Source organism: Sparus aurata, chromosome 2 (genome assembly GCF_900880675.1).
Source record: "Sparus aurata chromosome 2, fSpaAur1.1, whole genome shotgun sequence".
NCBI classification, from domain to species: Eukaryota; Metazoa; Chordata; class Actinopteri; order Spariformes; family Sparidae; genus Sparus; species Sparus aurata.
The window spans coordinates 512,497-533,302 of record NC_044188.1 but is presented as its reverse complement, the minus strand read 5'-3'; the positions used below and the strand labels follow the sequence as shown (position 1 = coordinate 533,302).

The window sequence follows — 20,806 nt, the reverse complement described above, 5'->3', positions numbered from 1 at the left end:
ACACCACTCACCTGAGTGTGTGTGTGTGTGTGTGTGTGTGTGTGTGTGTGTGTGTGTGTGTGTGTGTGTGTGTTACCTGGCTCAAACTTGACCTGCAGTTTGCTCACAGGATTGTTGTCTCCAAGGAGACGCAGCTGTCTGTGGAGAGCGTCCAATCGGACGGCAGTTTCCAGACAGGTGAATGCATCACCTGCAGATGAGGAGGGGAAACATTACCACCTGGGCCTCAGTAGCAGTAGAAGTACTCGCAGTACTCGCAGTACTCGCAGTATGCCTACCGTAGGCCTCAGTGGTGATCCGGCGCTGGGCGTAGGTGGCGAGGCCTTCGCTCAGCCACATCTCCTCCCAGGTGGCGTTTGTGACGGCGTTGCCGAACCAGCCGTGGGCGATCTCGTGAATGACGTCGATCAGCAGGAACTCGCTGCTCTCCAGGATGGAGGCGATGATGAAGGTGAGGCAGGGGTTCTCCATGGCAACGATGGGGAACGAGGGGGGGAGGAACACGATGTCACACCTGAGGGGGTGTCATCACTTACTAATCATTCACATAACAGCTGTAACACCTGCTGGAGTCTGAGCTCACCTGCCCCACAGGTACGGTCCAAACAGCTCCTCAGCCACGCCCAGCCAGCGCTCCACGCTGCCCCCGAGCTTCTTCACGGCACACGACAGCAGACATGGCTCCGCCCACACCCGACTCCTGGAGACATCAAACACTGAGAATAGGGATGTCCCGATCCGATCACGTGGTTTCAGACTCGATCGGAATCGGATGTGACATCCTGATCAACGCTGTCAACATTGTTTGTGCCTCTGATTCATGTCTTCATGTCACTCCACAAGTTGTCCATTCATTTGTCATGGCGGAACTTCATTCAAAGCAGAGCTCCACCACAGAGCCTGCAGTCGTTTCTGAAGGTGATCTGATGTGTCAGTGTTTCTCTATATGCATCCTGCTGCGGGATTTTCAGTGCTGCTGCATGATTTCTGTCTGTTTAATATCACGGGGGGTGAATGGTGAATTGAAGTTGCACACAGTGAAAGCACTACACCCAAAGTTATCTTGAAATCGATTATTATTGTCATCACTGCTATTTGTATAATTTCTACAAGTCACCGTTTAAGTTGAGTGACTGAAATCCTCGTCATCCTATTCAAAGGCTGCAGCAGGCGACTCATTGAACCGGGGTGAAGTTGGTTTCAGGTTGGATCTTCACTCGGGTCCAGCTGAGACTTTACTGAAGTTCTCCCAGTGTGAGCAGCAGGAGGACGGTCAGCTCACCTCACACAGCCTCGCGCTGAACTATTACTTAACATGAATATGTTAATACTAAATAATTGCAGTTTTTTCAATAGCTTCCATGTAAACTGGAAGTAAACTGGAGAAATGAGACACACTCATTGTTATTGTATTTTAGTGCTTCCTCTATTTTATATGAATATTAATATGCAGAAATTATTATTTTTTTCTCAATATCTTTCATGTCATGTGACCCACTGACTTCTGAAACAGATTCTGTTTCCATAAAAAATCTATAATAATAAAGAAAATAATGGTAAAAAAGTTCTGTTACAAAGAAATCCCGGGGAAACACTGTGTTCTAAGAATTTTGGACGTGTGAGGTGAACTATTTCTTTCTTAGCTGAAGTCGACAACGGGACAAACTAAATGTAAAGAGAGACGTAGTGGAGCCGGATATTTTCCTGCTTTTTTGTCCTATCATAAGTGTTAAATAATAAAATAAGGTGAATAAAATAAAAAATAAGGGACATCCTGGATCTGTTTCTTCGCTATTCAATTTTTAATATATTATAGAAGTATCGGATCGGGACTCAGTATCGGCAGATACTTAAAATCAAATGACTCGGAGGCAAAAAAACCTGATCGGGACATCTCTAACTGAGAACACAAGAACCTGCAGAGGAACCCTGAACTAACTATATGAAGACCACAGGGACCAGAACAGGGACCAGAACAGGGACCAGAACAGGGACCAGAACAGGGACCAGAACAGGGACCAGAACAGGGACCAGAACAGGGACGGTGACTCACCGTGGGCCGACGTCGACGTGCTGCAGATCTCCTGCCACCAACGCTACCAGGTAGGACGGAACAGGAAACTCCATGGAGAACTCAAAGACCCGGTCCTGTTTGGAGTACGAGCTCCGAGATGCACTCATCAGAACCGTCACTCCGTCTGGAACCTGCAGATGATGATGATGATGATGATGATGATGATGATGATGATGATGGTGGTACACAGAGATCTTTGACATCTTTTCACTCTCTGGTCAGAACTTGAGTTTGTTTTTAATGTTTTAAACAAATTATTGCACCTTTAATGTTTAGACAATTTAAAGAACTCAGACGTCCAAGCTGACGGTCTGCAACATGCAGGTGAGTGCAGGTGAGTGCAGGTGAGTGCAGGTGAGTGTAGGTGAGTGTAGGTGAGTGCAGGTGAGTGCAGGTGAGTGTAGGTGAGTGCAGGTGAGTGCAGGTGAGTGCAGGTGAGTGCAGGTAAGTGCAGGTGAGTGCAGGTGAGAGCAGGTGAGTGCAGGTGAGAGCAGGTGAGTGCAGGTAAGAGCAGGTGAGAGCAGGTAAGTGCAGGTGAGTGTAGGTGAGTGTAGGTGAGTGCAGGTGAGTGCAGGTGAGTGTAGGTGAGTGTAGGTGAGTGCAGGTGAGTGCAGGTGAGTGCAGGTGAGTGTAGGTGAGTGTAGGTGAGTGTAGGTGAGTGCAGGTGAGTGAGGTGAGTGCAGGTGAGTGCAGGTGAGTGCAGGTGAGTGAGGTCAGAGGTCACGACTCACCCGGACCGTAGCCGTGTATGTGCTCTTCACAGCTGGTGTGTCGAAGCAGGGGAAGAAGGAGCGATTACACACCGAGTGACCCTGAGTGAAGACCAGAGGACGAGACTGACCACAGGTCAGCTCTGAGTCCAGCCACCAGATCTACACACACACACACACACACACACACACACACACACACACACACAATCATCATCATCATCATCATCATCATCATCATCATCATCATGTCACATGACAGCAGAATCTTTCTGGCGGCTCCTCACCGCTCTGACACGCTGAGCGATTGATTGATGTATACAGGAAATAACCAACTCAATAACAGTGTTCTGGTTTCTTACCGCCGGTCCGTCTGTGGTGGTGTAGCGGACTGTGATCTGGATCAGCCGGCCCGGCTTCACAGCTGCTGCCGGCAGGCTGATGTTCAGTGACGAGCCGTAGTCTGTGAACGGGTCCACCCGGTACGTCAGGGACACGGGCTCCTCCAGTCCAAGCCCGGGGACCTTGGAGTCTATGGAGTGGATGAGAAGGGAGGGGTGGGAGTCCAGAACCAGGGTGTGGACCCCCGGCTGGATTGGGACCAGGTCCAGAACCAACCAGCCGCTCATTTCCTTCACAGCAAAGTTCAGCCGCAGGTCCAGATGGAAGTGTTGCAGCTGGAAGCAGCGGAAGTTTGATGCCGATGCCACATCCACCAGGGGGCACCGCGGGGACCCGGGACCCGGACTCGCTGAGGGCCGGCCAGAGTCCCCAACACACCGGGCCCCAGAGACTGGCAGAGATTTACGGCAGCAGCAGAGCGAGGTGGGAGTCTGGTGGAGCTCTGCCATCATGAGCTAAACCTGGGACTAAACCTCACCTAGACCAGGACTAAACCCCGTCTAGACCAGGACTAAACCTCACCTAGACCAGGACTAAACCCCGTCTAGACCAGGACTAAACCCCGTCTAGACCAGGACTAAACCTCACCTAGACCAGGACTAAACCTCACCTAGACCAGGACTAAACCCCGTCTAGACCAGGACTAAACCTCACCTAGACCAGGACTAAACCCCGTCTAGACCAGGACTAAACCTCACCTAGACCAGGACTAAACCCCGTCTAGACCAGGACTAAACCTCACCTAGACCAGGACTAAACCTCACCTTGACCAGGACTAAACCCTGTCTAGACCAGGACTAAACCCCGTCTAGACCAGGACTAAACCTCACCTAGACCAGGACTAAACCCCGTCTAGACCAGGACTAAACCTCACCTAGACCAGGACTAAACCCCGTCTAGACCAGGATTAAACCCCGTCTAGACCAGGATTAAATCTCACCTAGACCAGGACAAACTTGTGAAACACCAACAAAGACTTCAGACTCAACACCACCTGTGTGCACCAGGACAGACTACATCTTATTCTGGATTTCCACCAGAGATGGTCTGAAGTCATGTGTTGAGAACAGGGACTCTCTGCTTCTAGACTTCAGTTTTAACCGCTTTAACACAGAATCAGTTCACTTGTCCAAACTTAGAACTGGTCTTAATCTAAACTCAACTTAAACAACTTAAACTACAATTAAACGGTTACAAACAGAAACTGCCTGAAATGGATCATCTCTGTCAACCTGACGAGCTCACATTCAAAACCTCACTTAGAAAAAGTCCAAAACTAAAGTAAACTGTGATCTAACAACATTAAAGACACAGACTGACTCCAGATCAGCTCTCTGCGCTAATCAACCAAACTACATTCAAAAACTTACTGACTCAAATTATAAACACCAAACAGGACTCAAACATTTAAAACTCAAACGACATTTAAACCCAGTTTAGCCGAGGCTAGCCACCTTTAGCTTTGAGTGACTGAACCAAACTAGCTTTAAAAAACAGGCACTTTAAGAGGCGGAGATAATGTCGAGGAGGTCAGGCAGTGTTAGCTAATTTAACTAGTTAGACTAGATGGTTAGCAAGGAAGCTAATTAGCAGAGAGTCTAATTAGCATTAGCACCAGACGGCGCATTATTCGTGGTTCGAGAGGAGCAGCAGTCTATGTGAAATCCATCAGGACCGGAGGAGAACCGCACACCGGCTCCTCATGCGAGCTCAGCCCGGCTCTGTGCGCTGTGTCCCGGACACTGGATCCAGGTCCTCCCGGTGCGGGTTCACGTTAGCCGGTGGTTGTGTGAGGTTCCGGTGGATGGAGCAGAAACGAGCCGGAACAAAGGACAGACGAGTCCGACAGAGAGACACGAGACAACCGAGGAGGACCGAGAGGACACCGGAGGATCTGCTCCGGACAAACAGGAAGTAACTACACCACCTACAAAGTTTGTGTCGGCCGCGAGGGGCGCTGTGGAGCCAATCACAGGCCAGGCACTGGGTCAGAGGTCAGAGGTCAGACAGACAGACAGGCAGACAGGCAGTCAGGCAGTCAGACAGACAGACAGACAGGCAGGCAGACAGGCAGACAGACAGACAGACAGGCAGGCAGGCAGGCAGGCAGGCAGACAGACAGGCAGGCAGGCAGGCAGGCAGGCAGGCAGACAGACAGGCAGACAGGCAGACAGACAGGCAGGCAGACAGACAGGCAGGCAGGCAGTCAGACAGACAGACAGGCAGGCAGGCAGACAGGCAGTCAGGCAGACAGACAGACAGACAGACAGGCAGGCAGGCAGGCAGGCAGGCAGACAGACAGACAGGCAGACAGGCAGGCAGACAGACAGGCAGGCAGACAGGCAGGCAGGCAGGCAGTCAGACAGACAGACAGACAGGCAGGCAGGCAGGCAGGCAGGCAGGCAGGCAGACAGGCAGGCAGGCAGGCAGGCAGGCAGACAGGCAGGCAGGCAGGCAGGCAGGCAGGCAGACAGACAGACAGACAGGCAGGCAGACAGACAGACAGGCAGGCAGGCAGGCAGACAGACAGACAGACAGACAGGCAGGCAGGCAGGCAGACAGACAGGCAGGCAGGCAGGCAGGCAGGCAGGCAGGCAGGCAGGCAGGCAGTCAGGCAGACAGACAGACAGACAGACAGGCAGACAGACAGGCAGGCAGGCAGACAGACAGACAGACAGGCAGGCAGTCAGACAGGCAGGTAAAAGATATCTTCAAGTCATGCTTGAGTAAAAGTGAAGATATGATATTAAAATATTACTCTGGTATGAGTGAAAGTCATACATATGAAAAGTAGTCGAGTAAAACAAGTATTTTATGTTGAAAATATAATATATAAAGTTCAACCTTGACTCTAAAATGTAGAAGAGTAAAGAAAGAGACAAGAACAACCTCAACATTGTACTTGAATAAAAGTACTTAGTTACATTCATCAGTGGAAACAGTGAATACAAAACTCAACAAACGTTCTTTGTGTAACTGAGATCATTACAAAACACTTCACTGTATTTGATTACATCATCATTTATCAGTGTTTGTAACATGGAAAGTAACTGAGTACATCACATAATGTACAAGTTCAAATTCAAGTTACTTTACTTGAGTATTTTCATTTCATGTCAGCGAGAAGCTCGTCTCTCTGGACCTGCTGATGAATGCTTGTAACAAACTGAATGTGTTGTTAAAAGTACCAAAAGTCAAACTTGTACTGGAGTAAAAATCTTAATGTATCTGATATTAAAAGTAACTAAGTATAAAAGTAAAAGTAACTGATCCATGTTTTTATGTACTGTATACTGTGGTCGACAGATATAGAGCTGATGGATTCATTCTTAAATGTTCTGCTGTGGCTCTGCTGCAGGATGTAATCTGTAAAGTAACTAGTAACTTGTTTGAGGAGCTCCACCTGCAGATCCACCTGCAGCTCCACGTCTTTCTGTTCTGAGGCAGAAGAAAGAAAAACAGGAAACTTTTGGGGTTGTGAATCATCTTTAATTTTTCCACTGAGACGACACAAAGGAAACATTCAGTCACTTCCTGTTCCTGACATTTTAATCAGGAGTCTGTGTTTAGCATCGTTAGCTTCACTGAGGAATGCTAACGATGCTAATCTGTTGCTAACATCCGACTCCTGATTAAAATGTAACTGAATGTAATAAATACATTTATTCTTATTTCCGCTCTTCCTATTTTTTACCTGTGTGGCCTCACAGGTGTGCCCTCACAGGTGTGCCCTCACAGGTGTGACCTCACAGGTGTGCCCTCACAGGTGTGCCCTCACAGGTGTGACCGCACAGGTGTGACCTCACAGGTGTGCCCTCACAGGTGTGCCCTCACAGGTGTGGCCTCACAGGTGTGGCCTCACAGGTGTGCCCTCACAGGTGTGCCCTCACAGGTGTGACCTCACAGGTGTGCCCTCACAGGTGTGGCCGCACAGGTGTGACCGCACAGGTGTGACCTCACAGGTGTGCCCTCACAGGTGTGCCCTCACAGGTGTGGCCTCACAGGTGTGCCCTCACAGGTGTGGCCGCACAGGTGTGACCTCACAGGTGTGCCCTCACAGGTGTGGCCGCACAGGTGTGCCTGCTGACAGGTTGTGCTGTGATTGGTTAGAATCACTGAGCGGTGACAGAGATGGAGACACAAACAGACCAAGTTACAACTCCACGTGTCGCTTCCTGTTTTCAGAAGCCGTCAACAGGAAGTCCTGTGGAGAAGAAATATTTTTTTTAATAGAAAAATGACGTTTAACCAGGTTGTTAATATTTATTAGATGAAGTGATGAGCTGCTGAAGATCAATAATCGTCTTTATTTTCTCACATTATCACAAATGACTCAACAAAGTTCAAACAGACAGAAACACAAGTTCACTCAGAGTTTCTGCTTTTGTGACAAATGTTTTTATTCCAATCTGACAGTCTGCAGCGACACTTCACTGAACAATACAAAATAAAGAACAAATGAAAGACAAACAGATAAAATCAGAGTTCAGACTCTTCAAACAGAAAACAATAAAATAAAGATGGTTCTAACTGTAACGTTTGTTTCCTGTATAGACTCGATCAATCGATCGATCAATAATGTGATGAAACTGTGGACTGGTCTCGTTCTCGTCACAGTTCACTGCTTTCACTTCGATTTTCTGGGAGGAGCCGACAGAGGTGAAGTGAAAGCAGTGACGTGAGCGTCAGAGGACTGTCACTGTCCTGCTGTGTCGTTGATGAATGTGATCGCTATTATTTGGTCTTCTTGTCGGTGGCGAGCGTGTCGTGCAGTTTAGAAACGCTCCTCTCAAACTGGTCCATCACGAGCGTCCCGTGCTCGTCAAAGAACACCGACACCGACTTGGTGAACTCGGCTTCTCTCCAGATCTTCGTCTTCCCGTCAGAGAAAGAGACTCTGAGGGTGTACTGGTCGTCGAACCTGAGAGACACAACACCATCAATTCACACATTATGAGGACTGCTAATGACACCGAGACTCCATCAGAGTGCATTGTGGGTAAAGGTTCAGACCTTTTCAGGGAGGAAGACAGCTGCCAGACGTGATCTGGATCCATCCCAGCTGGATCTTTCTGCAGCGCCACCAGGAAGATGTTCTTCTCTTTGTAGGAGGTGTAGAGAGTGAGGATGCCCATCATGATGAAGTATGTGAGGGAGGCGGGGCTAAGGAACATCAACCAATCACACACAGCCCAACAGGAACTGTATCAAACAGTGCTGACTCTATAAAGCCTTAGCCACACCTGCATGACTTTTTTTCTGCGTCTTAATTTCCAAAAATCTCTAAGAACTGAAGTTAACATGTGGACATGTCCGACACAGGGCTCAGGTGGGCTCAGGTGAGCTCAGGTGAGCACAGGTGAGCAGACTGAAGGATTGAAGGATATGAGATGACGCAGCAGGCCAGCACCGGTCTGGACTCAGGGAACGGGTGCAGGTAGTCCCAGACAAGCGCCAACATGGCGAACAAACAGGAGATGGTGCAGATCAACAGACGACCGTCCACCAACTGGAAGTTCTCCACGTAACAATACTTCTCCAGGAGCACCTGAAGAGGGCGCACACAGGCAGGGTTAGTGATCAGTGACAGGAAGGTTACTGGAGGATCTTTCAGAATAAAAGCATGAAGTCGACCTTCTTGGCAGCGTCATCTAGAGAGTTCTTCACTGCAGCTCCGTCCCATTTATCGATCTTCACCGGTTTCTCATCGATCCTCCACTGAAACACAAACAACAGCAGATTTATTGATTGATCACAAAGTCAGGACAGGTTGAATAACTCAGTTTATCATAATTTATATTTCTAATACTCTTTTAAAGCAAAAACAAACTGTTTCTTTGTTATTTTCACAATATGTAGAAATAGATCATGCTGGTTTATTCTTGTCTTCATCACCATTTATGACACGATTCTTCCAGAATGATGTCAGAACATGTCACAGTGAAACAAGTATTACTCTCAGCTACAGGAGCCCTTAAAGGACAGAAACCAGAAGGGTTGTTTCTGGTTGAACAAACAGTAAAAATCTTAATTTCACAAACTATCAATAACATACATATAACTTAATATAAACTTAAAAAATGGTTTACTGCTAAAACCCAAATATTAATTTTATCTTTAGAGAAGCTTAAAGGAGATAATGTGTCAGAAACAAGTTCAGAAAATTAAAAAAGAAATAATATTTTGAAGTTGATGAAAAAATAAGAATAGAAATAATCGGCAGCGAGCAGCATGAATACACACCAACAGTGTTTGAGTTGATGTAGAAATAATAAAGTGTCAGAGTTCAATAATCTGTTAAACAGCTGGAGGGAAGAAGAACATCTGGGGTTTGAGTGAGAGCTCCAGACAAACAGCTGGAGAGAGAAGAAGTGTTATAAAGGTTTCAGTGTGCAGCTGGAGATCATACAGAGACGCTGCTCACTCAGTCTGATAACTTCACTGACAAAGAACAATTACTGTTTATCTTTCACCTCATTTTAGATGTCCTGTATATCCAACAGTTTCCGGCACTAACATGTTGTTGAATGAAGCCGAAACGTTCATCTTTACGAATTAAAATATTAAGTGTTTGTGACTGAACTCTGAGTGAACAGACTTCCTCCTTTTCTCCTAATAAAGTAAAATCAGTAAAAACGCAGCCGGAGTTCAGGACCACACACGTCCGCTGAACGCAGCAATCTGCCGCTGACAGCAGCTGCAGTCAGACTGACTGTGTGATGTTTGAACGAGTTAAATCAGTTAAATTGGCCGTTTTGTGAGTGGAGTTTGGTGCAGCAGATGGAGCAGCTGCTGTGTGTAACAGCTGGAAACAACGAACTGAACAAACGGCTGCAGTCTGGAGACGTCACGAGGACAGCAGACTGAAACAGCTTCTTTGTTAGCACCGTTATTAAATCATTTTTAATCCATATGCATGTACACAGAGTCTGCAGCGCTGCAGTTAGCATGCTAAGCTAACGTTAGCATGCTAACTGCAGCGCTGCAGTCTCCGTTTCCGGCTCTCAGAGAGAAAACCTCGGCTCTGCTTCAGTTCAGCCGGAGTTACAGACAGTCCTGCTCCTCCCTGCTCCTCTCTGCTCCTCCCTGCTCCACCCTGCTCCTCTCTGCTCCTCCCTGCTCCTCTCTGCCCAAAGCTCAATCAACATATTTAAACTTATTTCTTACTTTCTCCAGCAGTCCACTCTTCCCGTTCCTCGCGGCGGCCATCTTCTCTTCCGCTACAGACAGACCTGTGACCTGGACGCTTCTGATTGGTTCTCCCCGCTGTTCGAACGACCGCACACGTGTGACGTAGCAGCGTCGTCATCAATCGCTCAACAGTCAGCCTGACAGCTACTGGTACTCTGCTGTGTGAAGTAACGGAGGCATACTCGAGTAAAAGTAAAGATACTTAAATATTTCAGACATGACTGATTACTTCATACTGCAGCATGAAATCTGTAAAGTAACTAGTGACTAAACTTATCAAATACATGTAGTGGAGTAAAAAGTGGGAGTAGAATGAAGCAGAAGATGAGCTGATCAAAAGTCTTCAGACCTCCTGATAATTATTGATCGCTGATCAGTGACAGAAACGTGTGTGTGTAAACAAAGACCACAAGACTTGTTTGTTTTGTTGTTTCAGGTTTTTAGGTTTTGTTGGTTTCAGCAGTCGCAGATCATCAAACCGTCGCCATCACACAGACACACGCACGCACACACACACACACACACACACACACACACGCACACTTCTCTGTGACGAGTCGATTAAATTTAGTAAAAGAAATAAAAAGGATCGTTTCCAACATATTTTATCTGCAGGAATGTAAAATCAAGGTGTGCAGCTGAAGTCGTGTTCACATTAAAGAGGAAACAACGGAGGTGATCAATAAGTTTGACGATCACTTCCTGCTGCTGTCAGATGAAACATTACACTGTTATTGTTTGACACATCTGCTGTTCAATCCGCCTTAAAGCTGCATGAAGTCACTGTTTAGAGGCGGAGCTTCAGATGATCTTTACGTTGACATCACATGAGACAGAAACGATTCTGAGTCCTGAAGTTCAACAACACAAGACTTTACTACAGAATTCTCCTGACGCGACCTGTAACACACAGCAGGTGTCAGGAGGAGTCGTGGTGACAGGACGCACCTTTACGCTGGATTACTTAAATATAATAAAGTGAAGAGTTTGGTGAAGGAGGACCGACCCAGCCTGTCGGTACCGTCATCACCGTGGAGCAGCGACGGTTCTGCTCACTTCCTGTCTACAGGCTCAAACTGAAACAGGTCCAAATGTTGTCATCACGTTTTAAAGGCTGAATTATTGTCAGAAACATTTTAGAATTGTGCACAAATAAACAAAATGACCTGACGACGTGCTGCTGATGATACTTGTGTACTTGTACTGCAGTATTTGTACACTCATGTATTTGTACTAGTGTTGTTCAGTGTGACTGTTGTTAATGAGAACATCTGTTCACATCTGTTTCATTCAATCATTCATGTTTTATTGATCAGTCGTATCGCTGATGATCAGTGTCACGTTACAGCGTCAAACATTATCATTAAAACAATCTAATATTGATCTTATTATTACATCATAACAAGATATGTACAAAGTCTATTATCTCATCATGTGGTGGAACATAAGATGAATATTATATTGTTTGTTTGTGATCAGATCTGAAGATGTTTTATTTCTTATTGTCTTTTATTGATTTTAATCAGTCTGACTGGTTTAATGATCAGTTTTATTTCTCGGGTGCATCCGGCTCCACTCGGCTTTTGACTAGCGATGAGTTGATTCATTAATCCGCAGACCCTCAAGGTGAAAACAGGAAGTAGTTGTGATGATGTCACTGTGATGCTCTGACTCAGATAATGTGAACACGACTCTTCTCTTCCTCAAAGCTTTTTCTATCTGTAAATTCATCCAATCAGCATCTGTTCTGCTCTACAGACTACAGTACCCATAAGCCTCAGCGGTCCGTCCACAGCTTCAACACCTGAACAACGTCTGACGGAGTTCAGACTGGAAGACTGCCGCAGGACCAGTAACCACAGCGGGAGGAGATTACTGATCTGATGGATCCCATAGTCCTCGGCTGCTGGAGGACGCAGATACAGGAAGTGAAAGGAGGCGAACAGGTCGCTCAGCAGGACTCTTCAGTCTCTGCGAGTCCTGCAGCACCGACACATTCACTGCAGGTTCACTGTGTGTCAGCGAGACACTGTTCACACCTGCTGTCAACATCTGTCCTCAGTAATCTGATTACAGGTGGACAGCTACACTTAGTAACCAAGACATCACCAGACTTTTGAGAGTTGTTGAGTTAAAACAAACTTTATAAACTCTGTGAAACTCATTCTGCATTATTTGGACCTTCTTGTTAATTCAGCTGAAGTTCTACATGAACTTGTTTCTGTCTCTGAGTAGAAACATGGAGTCTGTTTGTCTCTGTGATGGACGGGTTTGTTTCATACAGAGCAGGAAGTGACATCACACCAGGACGCAGGTTAATATCAGGTGTGAACTGATGGACTCAGCTGAACAGACTTCAGTCTGTCAACATTAAACAATCAGGAGCTTAAAAATGTCAAAATGTAGTTTGCAGAGTTTTGATTGATTAAAGCGTCACACGGTGAACCTGCAGCAGGAAGTGTTGCTGCAGTCAAACAGCTTCATTAAACGTTAATCAGCCACGTTTTGTCTCTATGTTGATTGACAGCTTTTATGGCTTTCTTTGATTGGTCGATTGATATGTGACCTCTGGACTGTCCTCAGGCGTGATGATGTCAGACCCACAGTTTTGGTGATTTGCTGGTGAAGAAGTGAAAATGTTTGGAAGAATCGTTTTCTGACCTCAGCAGCGTCTCTGAGCTCAAACATTCATCGCCCCCCGTCCTCTCGTTGCATATATGAAGCCGTCTTTGCGCTGAGTCGGCAGACGACTCCTCTCTAGTGCTTCTTGTTGATTCGTCTGGATCTCCGGAGGCCACGCCTCCTGCGGTTCTGATTGGACATCCATGATCGCAGGAAGTAGGCGTCAGGGCTCCTCCTGCGGTTGACGGTCTGGTTCTCCAGGTCAAACTGTCTCTGCAGCTTCAGGGCCAGCGCTCGGTCCTGACGCTCCTGCTGGATCTGACGGATGTAGCGCTCGTCAAAGGCCTCCTGACTGACCGACCGGCTCCTCTTCAGGTCCGAGTCCCGGTCCGAGTCCAAGTGTTTGGTCTTCTGCTCCCTCTTCTTGCCCCTCCTTGAGGTAGACTGGTTGTGGAGGCTGCTGTCGGACTCCTTCCTTGGACTCTGCGAGTCCTTTGGCACTAACTTACACGACTGGAAACCAGAGTTCTTGGTGTACGGAGAGAATGACTGTTTCCGACTGAAGATGGCTCCTCCGCTGCAGGACTCTGGAGCGCCGACCGTCGCCTCAAAGTCTGATCCTGCTCTGAGCGTGGCCTCGCTGCTGTAGCGGATCGCGGGGACCCGGATCTTTACCGCCTGTTTCTGGAAGGAATCTGAGTCTGCAGGGTCGAACAGCAGCCTCCTCTTGTTGGCGGCCGTCACTCCATCTCCGTCTCGTCCTGCTGAGGGCTGAAGAGTCTTTGCGGCCCCGTCCTCCCCTCCGCCGGTCTTGTTCTGGAGCTCGTTGACGGGGCTCGTCAGTGTTGCCTTGGAGTTCACTTTGAGACTCTGCCGGTCCAGTTCGATCTGCCTCCACTTCTGCAGGACAGCAGGACTGGCCTCGTAGCTGGTGGCCTTCTGCAGGCCGCGGGTTAGGTTCCTGGGTGTGGACTTCACGATGGTGGGCTCCATTAGGCGTCCGTCCGGCAGCCTTTTGGGTGGCGTGCACGGCGAACAAACGATTGGCTTGAAATGGTTGAGTTCCTCAGAGATGCTGTCGTTGCTCTCCGGGCTGATGGAGCGCTCGGGTCTGGCCGGAGGGAGGACCAGAGGAGTCAACGACGACGATGACACGACAGCTCGCCAGGTGAGCCTGCGGTCAGGGGCAGTGATGGGTGCTGAGACGGAGCGACTGTTCTCAGAGGAGAGGAGGATTCCTGCTGTGAAGCTGTGACTGATACCAACCTGTCGGAGCAGAGAGGAACAGAGAGAACCAGTAAGCAGAACCAGCACCAGCGAGGTGTTCAGAGAGATTTAACATCCTCCAACACTAGAGTGTCGCTGAAGAGACTGAAACCTGTTCTGCTTGTGTGTTTAAGGGCAGAAACGTCCAATTCAAATGTTAAATGTTTGAACATCAGGTAGACTCATTGTAACGTACTCTGTCCATCAGGGCCGGCTGGGTGACGGTCTTTATCTTCCCTCCTCGGTCCTCCACCGGGTCAGTGCAGCTCTGACTCCTCTGGGAACCTCTGAAGAAGAAGAACACAGGTCAGAGGTCACACAGGCTGTCACATGAAGTCATGATAATACTGCTGTGATGAAGCTGAGAGAGCGACCCGGTGAAGGCTGCACAGTTCTTGGTTTTCCTGATGAAGGCAGAGATATTTCTGATCCTCCTGCTGATCGGCTCCTCGTTCTCCGAGTCAGACAGAACTCCCTAAGAAAAACAACGAATTTAAGAAACCCAAATCAAACTGACGGACAGGAAACGTGTGACATGTTGTTTGTGACTCACAGGCTCTTCTTCACGTCGCACTGATTCGTCTTTACAGATGTTCCTCCTCTTGATGTCCTCTCTGTCCTCACACAACAACAGCTGAAACACAAGAAGAAGAAGAAGAAGAAGAAGAAGATCAGTCTGTAAAACATCAGCAAACCCAGCTGAATGTGCTGCGTTCAGGGCTGTCAGTAAATCACACTCACCTTGTGTTTCCCAGCTGATAAAACATCAGAACTCTTTGGGATGAGAGCCGGAGACACAAAGAACTCTGAAGAGACAAAGCAACAGAAGTCATTCGTGTGTTCAAGCACCTGAACGCATCATCAGACTGACACAGACGTTTGTGTTTCAAACAAAAACGACTTCTCAGCTCTACTGTAGTTAAAATAAGCAGACATTATTGTTTTACTGGTAGGTTCAGTGACTCAATCACCCGGCAGATCAAAGTACTTAATCTGATACAAAAATGATTAAAAAGATCAATACTGCCAGGAGACAGTCTGAGACTGATTATTGATCAGCAGCACGGACTCCTACACAGATATTAAAGAGAGACAGCTGAGGTTCAATCACACAGGACGGTCCCGAGTTCAACAGGAGTTTCAGTTCAAGTCAGTTAAAGAAATTAATTATCTATTATTTATTAAAAATGGATTTTCCATCCATCAGCCTGCAGCTGAGGAGCTGAGCGCTGGTGCAGAGCAGCAGCGGACACGTCTGGACATGTTCTCACAGCAGAGTCCTCAGGCAGGGTTCTGGTTCTGGTTCTGGTCCTGGTCTGAGTGCAGCCTGCACACCTCAGCATGACCCACACACACCAGGAGACCCTGAACCTGCCTGTCTGTCCGTCTCCTCTCACTGACCTGAGATCAGCTCTGATCCGCTCAGAACTCCATGAAGATAAACCACATTCTGCCTGTATAACGTCAGTACTGTGAATAAACTGATCCAGAGTCAGTCAGGTCGACTGTCAGAGGATCATAAACTCCTCCGGCCTCCTGCTGCTCACTGGAAACTTGCAAAAGTTCGACTGGACCGCTTCTGTGTTCTGTCGGGTTTCTGGCGGTAGTTTTGTAAAGCAGACGCCCGGCGGCGGGGCTCGTACAGCGGACTGTGAGCTGTGGTTTCGCCGGTACACACACTCACCTCTCCGGCTGTCGCAGTCCCTCCTGCCCGGCCTGCTGCTGCTCCTCTCGGGGTCACTCCTCCTCCGGAGCCGCTCTTCGCTGCCGGAGTGTCTCTGGGCAAAGCACAGTGGACAGGCCGGGGGTCCGCAGGGCGGACTGCCGCCGGGCTGCCCTTCCGCACATACCGAGCACTTCTTCTTCTCGTTCTCCGGCGGGCTGGACCCGGACCCGGCTCCAGGCCCGGACCCGGACCGGTACCTGCCGGCGGCTGTGCTGGCCGGTCTGCCAGGCCGTTCGGCGGACCCTGCGGTCGCCATCTTCCCTGGTGAGTCTTCTCTCTCCGGTCCGCTCTCACAACAAACCCCGCCCTGCCGCCGCCGAAACCAGCGAGGGCTGGCTGCGGCCCGCGGGGAGGCGGGACCGGACGTGTCGGTCCTCCGGCCGCCAGGGGGCGACACGCGGCTGAGGAACACCGGAAGTAAAGAACGTCCAATACCACCGACGAGGAAGAAGGTGAACACTCATAACAACAATGGCGGCGCGCAGTGAGAGCACGTAGAGGAGCAGTTAGAGGAGCAGTTAGAGGAGCAGGGAGAGGAGCAAGATAGAGGAGCAGTTAGAGGAGAAGTTAGAGGAGCAGTTAGAGGAGCAGTTAGAGGAGCAGGGAGAGGAGCAGGTAGAGGAGCAAGATAGAGGAGCAGTTAGAGGAGCAGGTAGAGGAGCAGTTAGAGGAGCAGGTAGAGGAGCAGGTAGAGGAGCAGGTAGAGGAGCAAGATAGAGGAGCAGTTAGAGGAGCAGGTAGAGGAGCAGTTAGAGGAGCAAGATAGAGGAGCAGGTAGAGGAGCAAGATAGAGGAGCAAGATAGAGGAGCAGTTAGAGGAGAAGTTAGAGGAGCAGGTAGAGGAGCAAGATAGAGGAGCAAGATAGAGGAGCAGTTAGAGGAGAAGTTAGAGGAGCAGGTAGAGGAGCAGTTAGAGGAGCAGGTAGAGGAGCAGTTAGAGGAGCAGGTAGAGGAGCAAGATAGAGGAGCAGTTAGAGGAGCAGGTAGAGGAGCAGTTAGAGGAGCAGGTAGAGGAGCAAGATAGAGGAGCAAGATAGAGGAGCAGTTAGAGGAGCAGGTAGAGGAGCATTTAGAGGAGCAAGATAGAGGAGCAGTTAGAGGAGCAGTTAGAGGAGCAAGATAGAGGAGCAGTTAGAGGAGCAGGTAGAGGAGCAGTTAGTGGAGCAGGTAGAGGAGCAGGTAGAGGAGCAGTTAGAGGAGCAGGTAGAGGAGCAGTTAGTGGAGCAGGTAGAGGAGCAGTTAGTGGAGCAGGTAGAGGAGCAGGTAGAGGAGCAGTTAGAGGAGCAGGTAGAGGAGCAGTTAGTGGAGCAGGTAGAGGAGCAGTTAGTGGAGCAGGTAGAGGAGCAGTTAGTGGAGCAGGTAGAGGAGCAGTTAGAGGAGCAGGTAGAGGAGCAGTTAGTGGAGCAGTTAGAGGAGCAGTTAGTGGAGCAGGTAGAGGAGCAGGTAGAGGAGCAGTTAGTGGAGCAGGTAGAGGAGCAGGTAGAGGAGCAGTTAGAGGAGCAGTTAGCGGAGCAGGTAGAGGAGCAGCTGGTGGAGCAGAGCGGGGAGCTGAGCCGGACATTAACAGGTAAAACACTTGGAGCAGCTCTAGCTGAGGTGGTAGAGCGGGTCGTCTAGTAATCGGGAGGTCGCTGGTTCGAATCCCGGCTGTCCTGGCTGCATGTCGCGGTGGCAGTTGGCAGCTTGCACGGCTGCCAGCAGTGTAAGAATGTTGCTTTAGACAAACTGTTGTGTGTAAATAAATAATGTAAACACAGCTGAGATGAACTGAACGTCAGTCTGCGGTCACAGCCTCAGTCTCACTTCTGTTACCTTCACTCACCTTTAGATAATGATCGATATTAACTTTATTGATCCCCGAGGGGAGATTATGTCATCACAGCTGTCGGTACATTCAAGTACAAATACAATCAGAATCCAAGGGCAGACATGCCATAAAATGCTTCAGTACATTTCTCAGTTACATTTCATGACTGTTTTTGTCACATTTGAGGCAGTTTTTGTTTTTAGTGCTAAAAAAAAGATGAAAACACTGAAATGTGATGACGTGACAGACGCTGTGTTTAAATGTCTCTGGTCTGATTCCAGTCCTGATGAATGGCAGCAGGCCGCTGGTGGAGGTGGTCCGTCTGGGCCAGGTCTCCTACCAGGAGGCTCTGCGGCTGCAGCAGGTCTACGTGAACCGGCACAAGTCTGGTCCGGCTCACGCTCTGCTGCTCTGTCAGCACCCGCCCGTCTATACCACCGGGATCCGCCACAAACCTTACCCCGCCCACCTGCTGGACCGGCTGCGCCTGCTGGGGGCTGACGTCCACCGCACCAATCGAGGAGGACTCATCACCTTCCACGGGCCGGGACAGCTGGTCTGCTACCCGGTCCTCAATCTGAGCTGCTTCAAGAAGGTCTGAAGTGGTTTGTTCTGGAGCTGAATGTGTTTGAATGTGACTGGAGTCGTGTTGACGTCTGATCTGATCCTTAGAGTGTTCGCTGGTACGTGTGTGAGCTGGAGAAGACCATCATCTCCCTTTGCAGCCGTTTCGGTCTCGAAGCGTCTACGTCTCCTCACACTGGCGTCTGGGTCGGAGACAACAAGATCTGCGCCATCGGTACGACTACACGACTGTCACACAGTTCAGGTTTCTTCTCCTCAACGTCTCGTTTCAGTCTGTTTCTCAGTCCGAACATCTTGTTCTAAATTGCTTGTCAATTAAGATGTCAAATATTACTAGAATAGGCACTCAAGAGTGCAATGAGTTAAAAAGCTCTTAATCACAAAAACATGCCGACGTGTTTCAGCCTTCATTAAGGCAGTGCAAAATGGCCGCCTGAAGGCTCTTACCTTTACAGATGAGCAGATAATCAGTAACTGTCTGATGGGTGCACTGTTCCTTTAAAATCGCTAAACTTGCTGTTGGAAGATTAAAGGAGCTTCTGCTGATGGTGTGTTGGTTGTTTTGTCTGTAGGAATCCACTGCGGTCGATACGTCACCTCTCACGGTTTGGCTCTGAACTGTAACACCGACATGTCGTGGTTCAGCCACATCGTGCCGTGTGGTATCGAAGGTAAAGGAGTGACATCACTGAGCGCTGAGCTGCAGAGAGACGTCAGTGTGGAGGAAACCATCCCTCACCTGCTGGACGCCTTCAGAGACCAGTTCAACTGTCAGCTGACAGACGGACGCACAGCGGACGATCGTCAGCGTAGAAACTGACTTTGTTATAAAATATGACAGAAGTTGTGTTCTGATCCGTTCAGGTTGTGCTCAGCGTGATCTGTGGTGTGTTGCTCGGTAAGAAGGCTGTTAAACTACTTTGACATTTACTGATGACATTTTTAAAAAGCTCTGAAGTTGTTCTGTGAAATGGAAATGACTTTAATTTTTCATTTAAGATCCAGAGTCAGGTTTTGTTTCTAGTTAAAGTTACGAGGCTGAGCTAAAATTCAGGGTCAACTAATGGAATTATTTGGTCTATTAAACAGTCCTTCCAGAAAAATGCAGTTTTTTTGTGATCGTTGCGGGCAAAAATCCTTGATTATGCGGCACGTTTTCTTAAAAAATGCGATGGAATATTGGGGATATTTATGCAATTTTATGCGATGAAATTGCAGAAACTTGCAAAAACTGCGGTTTGATGAAAAAGAAAAAAAAAAGTGATTCCCCCAACACCCTGTTCTCACTGGGCTACTACCTTAATGTAAAGAGTCATTTCTTATTACTTCCTATGATAAGCAGCGTACTACATCACAGAAAGGAATATTTAAGTTCTCAGCTTGTTTTATTTCAGACCTTAATAAACACATGGCTCAAACTTACAAAACATTGATGAGTCAAACACGTTCTGTAGCTTTACAAAAGGAATATGCTACAACTTCTGTAAAAATGAATAAATAAAATATGAAAAAATAAAATGTGTTTCCTGTTTTACAGAGGCAGCTGTACAAAACAGACATCTTCTGTTAAAATAAGTGCTTCCAACGCACAAAGTGCTTCTCTTACTGTACCGTACATTTACACACTACTAATATACTTACAACTGGAAGGTTTTTGAAACTAATTTGATTTTTTGTTGGCTAATGAGACTGATTTGCGGGCTCCATCATGGCTTCATCGCGGGGTTTGCAGCTTTTGATGATGTTCAAGTCGCGTAATTACGTCGCTTCATAGCGTTCCCATGGCAACAGGGGAAAATGGCTGCTCTTGTGTGAAGTAAACGCAACATTTTTCAACTTTCTGCTGAGATATATGTGACTTTTTTGCAACGAAAATGCAGGGATTATGAAATCATGCAAGCCCTGCATATTTTGCGCGGAAATCTGCAATTTATGCAGCGAAAGTGCTGCGCATTTGAAAAAATGCTGCCCCCACATAAATATGCGGACTTTGGCTGATTATGCATTGAATTATGCGATTGCAAAATCGCATTTTTCTGGAGGGACTGATTAAAGACTTTACAATTCATTCAAACCTGAACAAGAGCAAAACTAAATAAGGCCCTTTAAAGAGTCCAGTACACCTGAAGCCTCTTAAACTGGACTGAACACATCCTAAAAATACCCCATAATACAATCAGTTAAATTACCCTGATTACATCATCATGAATGCTGAAGTTAATGGTGTTTAAAGGTAGAAGTTAGGACAGTGACGAGAACCACAGAGTGAACTGCAGAAACCACTCTGCCTCATTTTTACATTTATGTTTCTGTTCAATGAACAACATTTGAATCTGATGCTAGGTGGTTAGCATGCTAACTACAGTACATGTATATCATAATGTCAAAACCGTTTTGTCTTCACATTTCGGTGATGATTTTGA

The 20,806-nt window shown here is 47.9% G+C and overlaps 4 protein-coding genes across 9 annotated transcripts in view; 1 reads left to right on the top strand and 3 right to left on the bottom strand.

The window, feature by feature from the left end:
- rnpepl1 (arginyl aminopeptidase like 1) overlaps window positions 1–5,136 on the bottom strand; it is a 5,743-nt gene extending 607 nt beyond the window's left edge. Inside the window, exons 1-7 of the mRNA XM_030399967.1 lie at window positions 3,709–5,136; window positions 3,147–3,664; window positions 2,806–2,946; window positions 2,054–2,205; window positions 584–700; window positions 279–514; window positions 12–190 (exon numbers count right to left, since the gene is read on the bottom strand). Coding sequence (XP_030255827.1) covers window positions 12–190; window positions 279–514; window positions 584–700; window positions 2,054–2,205; window positions 2,806–2,946; window positions 3,147–3,638 — 1,317 coding nt within the window. The 5' untranslated portion in view covers window positions 3,639–3,664; window positions 3,709–5,136. The remainder of the gene's footprint in view (window positions 1–11; window positions 191–278; window positions 515–583; window positions 701–2,053; window positions 2,206–2,805; window positions 2,947–3,146; window positions 3,665–3,708) is intronic.
- Window positions 5,137–7,473: 2,337 nt separating this feature from the next.
- Window positions 7,474–10,618, bottom strand: spcs2 (signal peptidase complex subunit 2). Its single transcript, XM_030394090.1, has 5 exons — window positions 10,354–10,618; window positions 8,821–8,904; window positions 8,574–8,734; window positions 8,200–8,334; window positions 7,474–8,107 (listed from the first exon to the last, which is right to left on the bottom strand). Exons 1-5 carry the CDS (start codon window positions 10,393–10,395, stop codon window positions 7,921–7,923), a joined length of 609 nt encoding a protein of 202 aa, XP_030249950.1. The 5' UTR covers window positions 10,396–10,618; the 3' UTR covers window positions 7,474–7,920.
- A 177-nt stretch (window positions 10,619–10,795) lies between these two features.
- rnf169 (ring finger protein 169) lies at window positions 10,796–16,364 on the bottom strand. The gene is made up of 6 exons (XM_030394023.1): window positions 15,950–16,364; window positions 15,007–15,071; window positions 14,819–14,899; window positions 14,640–14,740; window positions 14,462–14,552; window positions 10,796–14,265 (listed from the first exon to the last, which is right to left on the bottom strand). The coding sequence occupies exons 1-6, from the start codon at window positions 16,245–16,247 to the stop codon at window positions 13,135–13,137; spliced, it is 1,767 nt and encodes a 588-aa protein (XP_030249883.1). The 5' UTR covers window positions 16,248–16,364; the 3' UTR covers window positions 10,796–13,134.
- Window positions 16,365–16,433: 69 nt separating this feature from the next.
- On the top strand, window positions 16,434–19,486 carry lipt2 (lipoyl(octanoyl) transferase 2). 6 transcript variants are annotated; one of them, XM_030394068.1, is made up of 5 exons: window positions 16,434–17,350; window positions 17,531–17,558; window positions 18,080–18,393; window positions 18,471–18,597; window positions 18,956–19,486. In XM_030394068.1, exons 3-5 carry the CDS (start codon window positions 18,085–18,087, stop codon window positions 19,201–19,203), a joined length of 684 nt encoding a protein of 227 aa, XP_030249928.1. In that variant the 5' UTR covers window positions 16,434–17,350; window positions 17,531–17,558; window positions 18,080–18,084; the 3' UTR covers window positions 19,204–19,486. The 6 variants fall into 6 exon arrangements, with proteins under 6 accessions (XP_030249928.1, XP_030249937.1, XP_030249921.1 ...); XM_030394077.1 differs by having other exon boundaries at window positions 17,531–17,693; XM_030394061.1 differs by having other exon boundaries at window positions 16,434–17,422.
- Window positions 19,487–20,806: the final 1,320 nt, after the last annotated feature.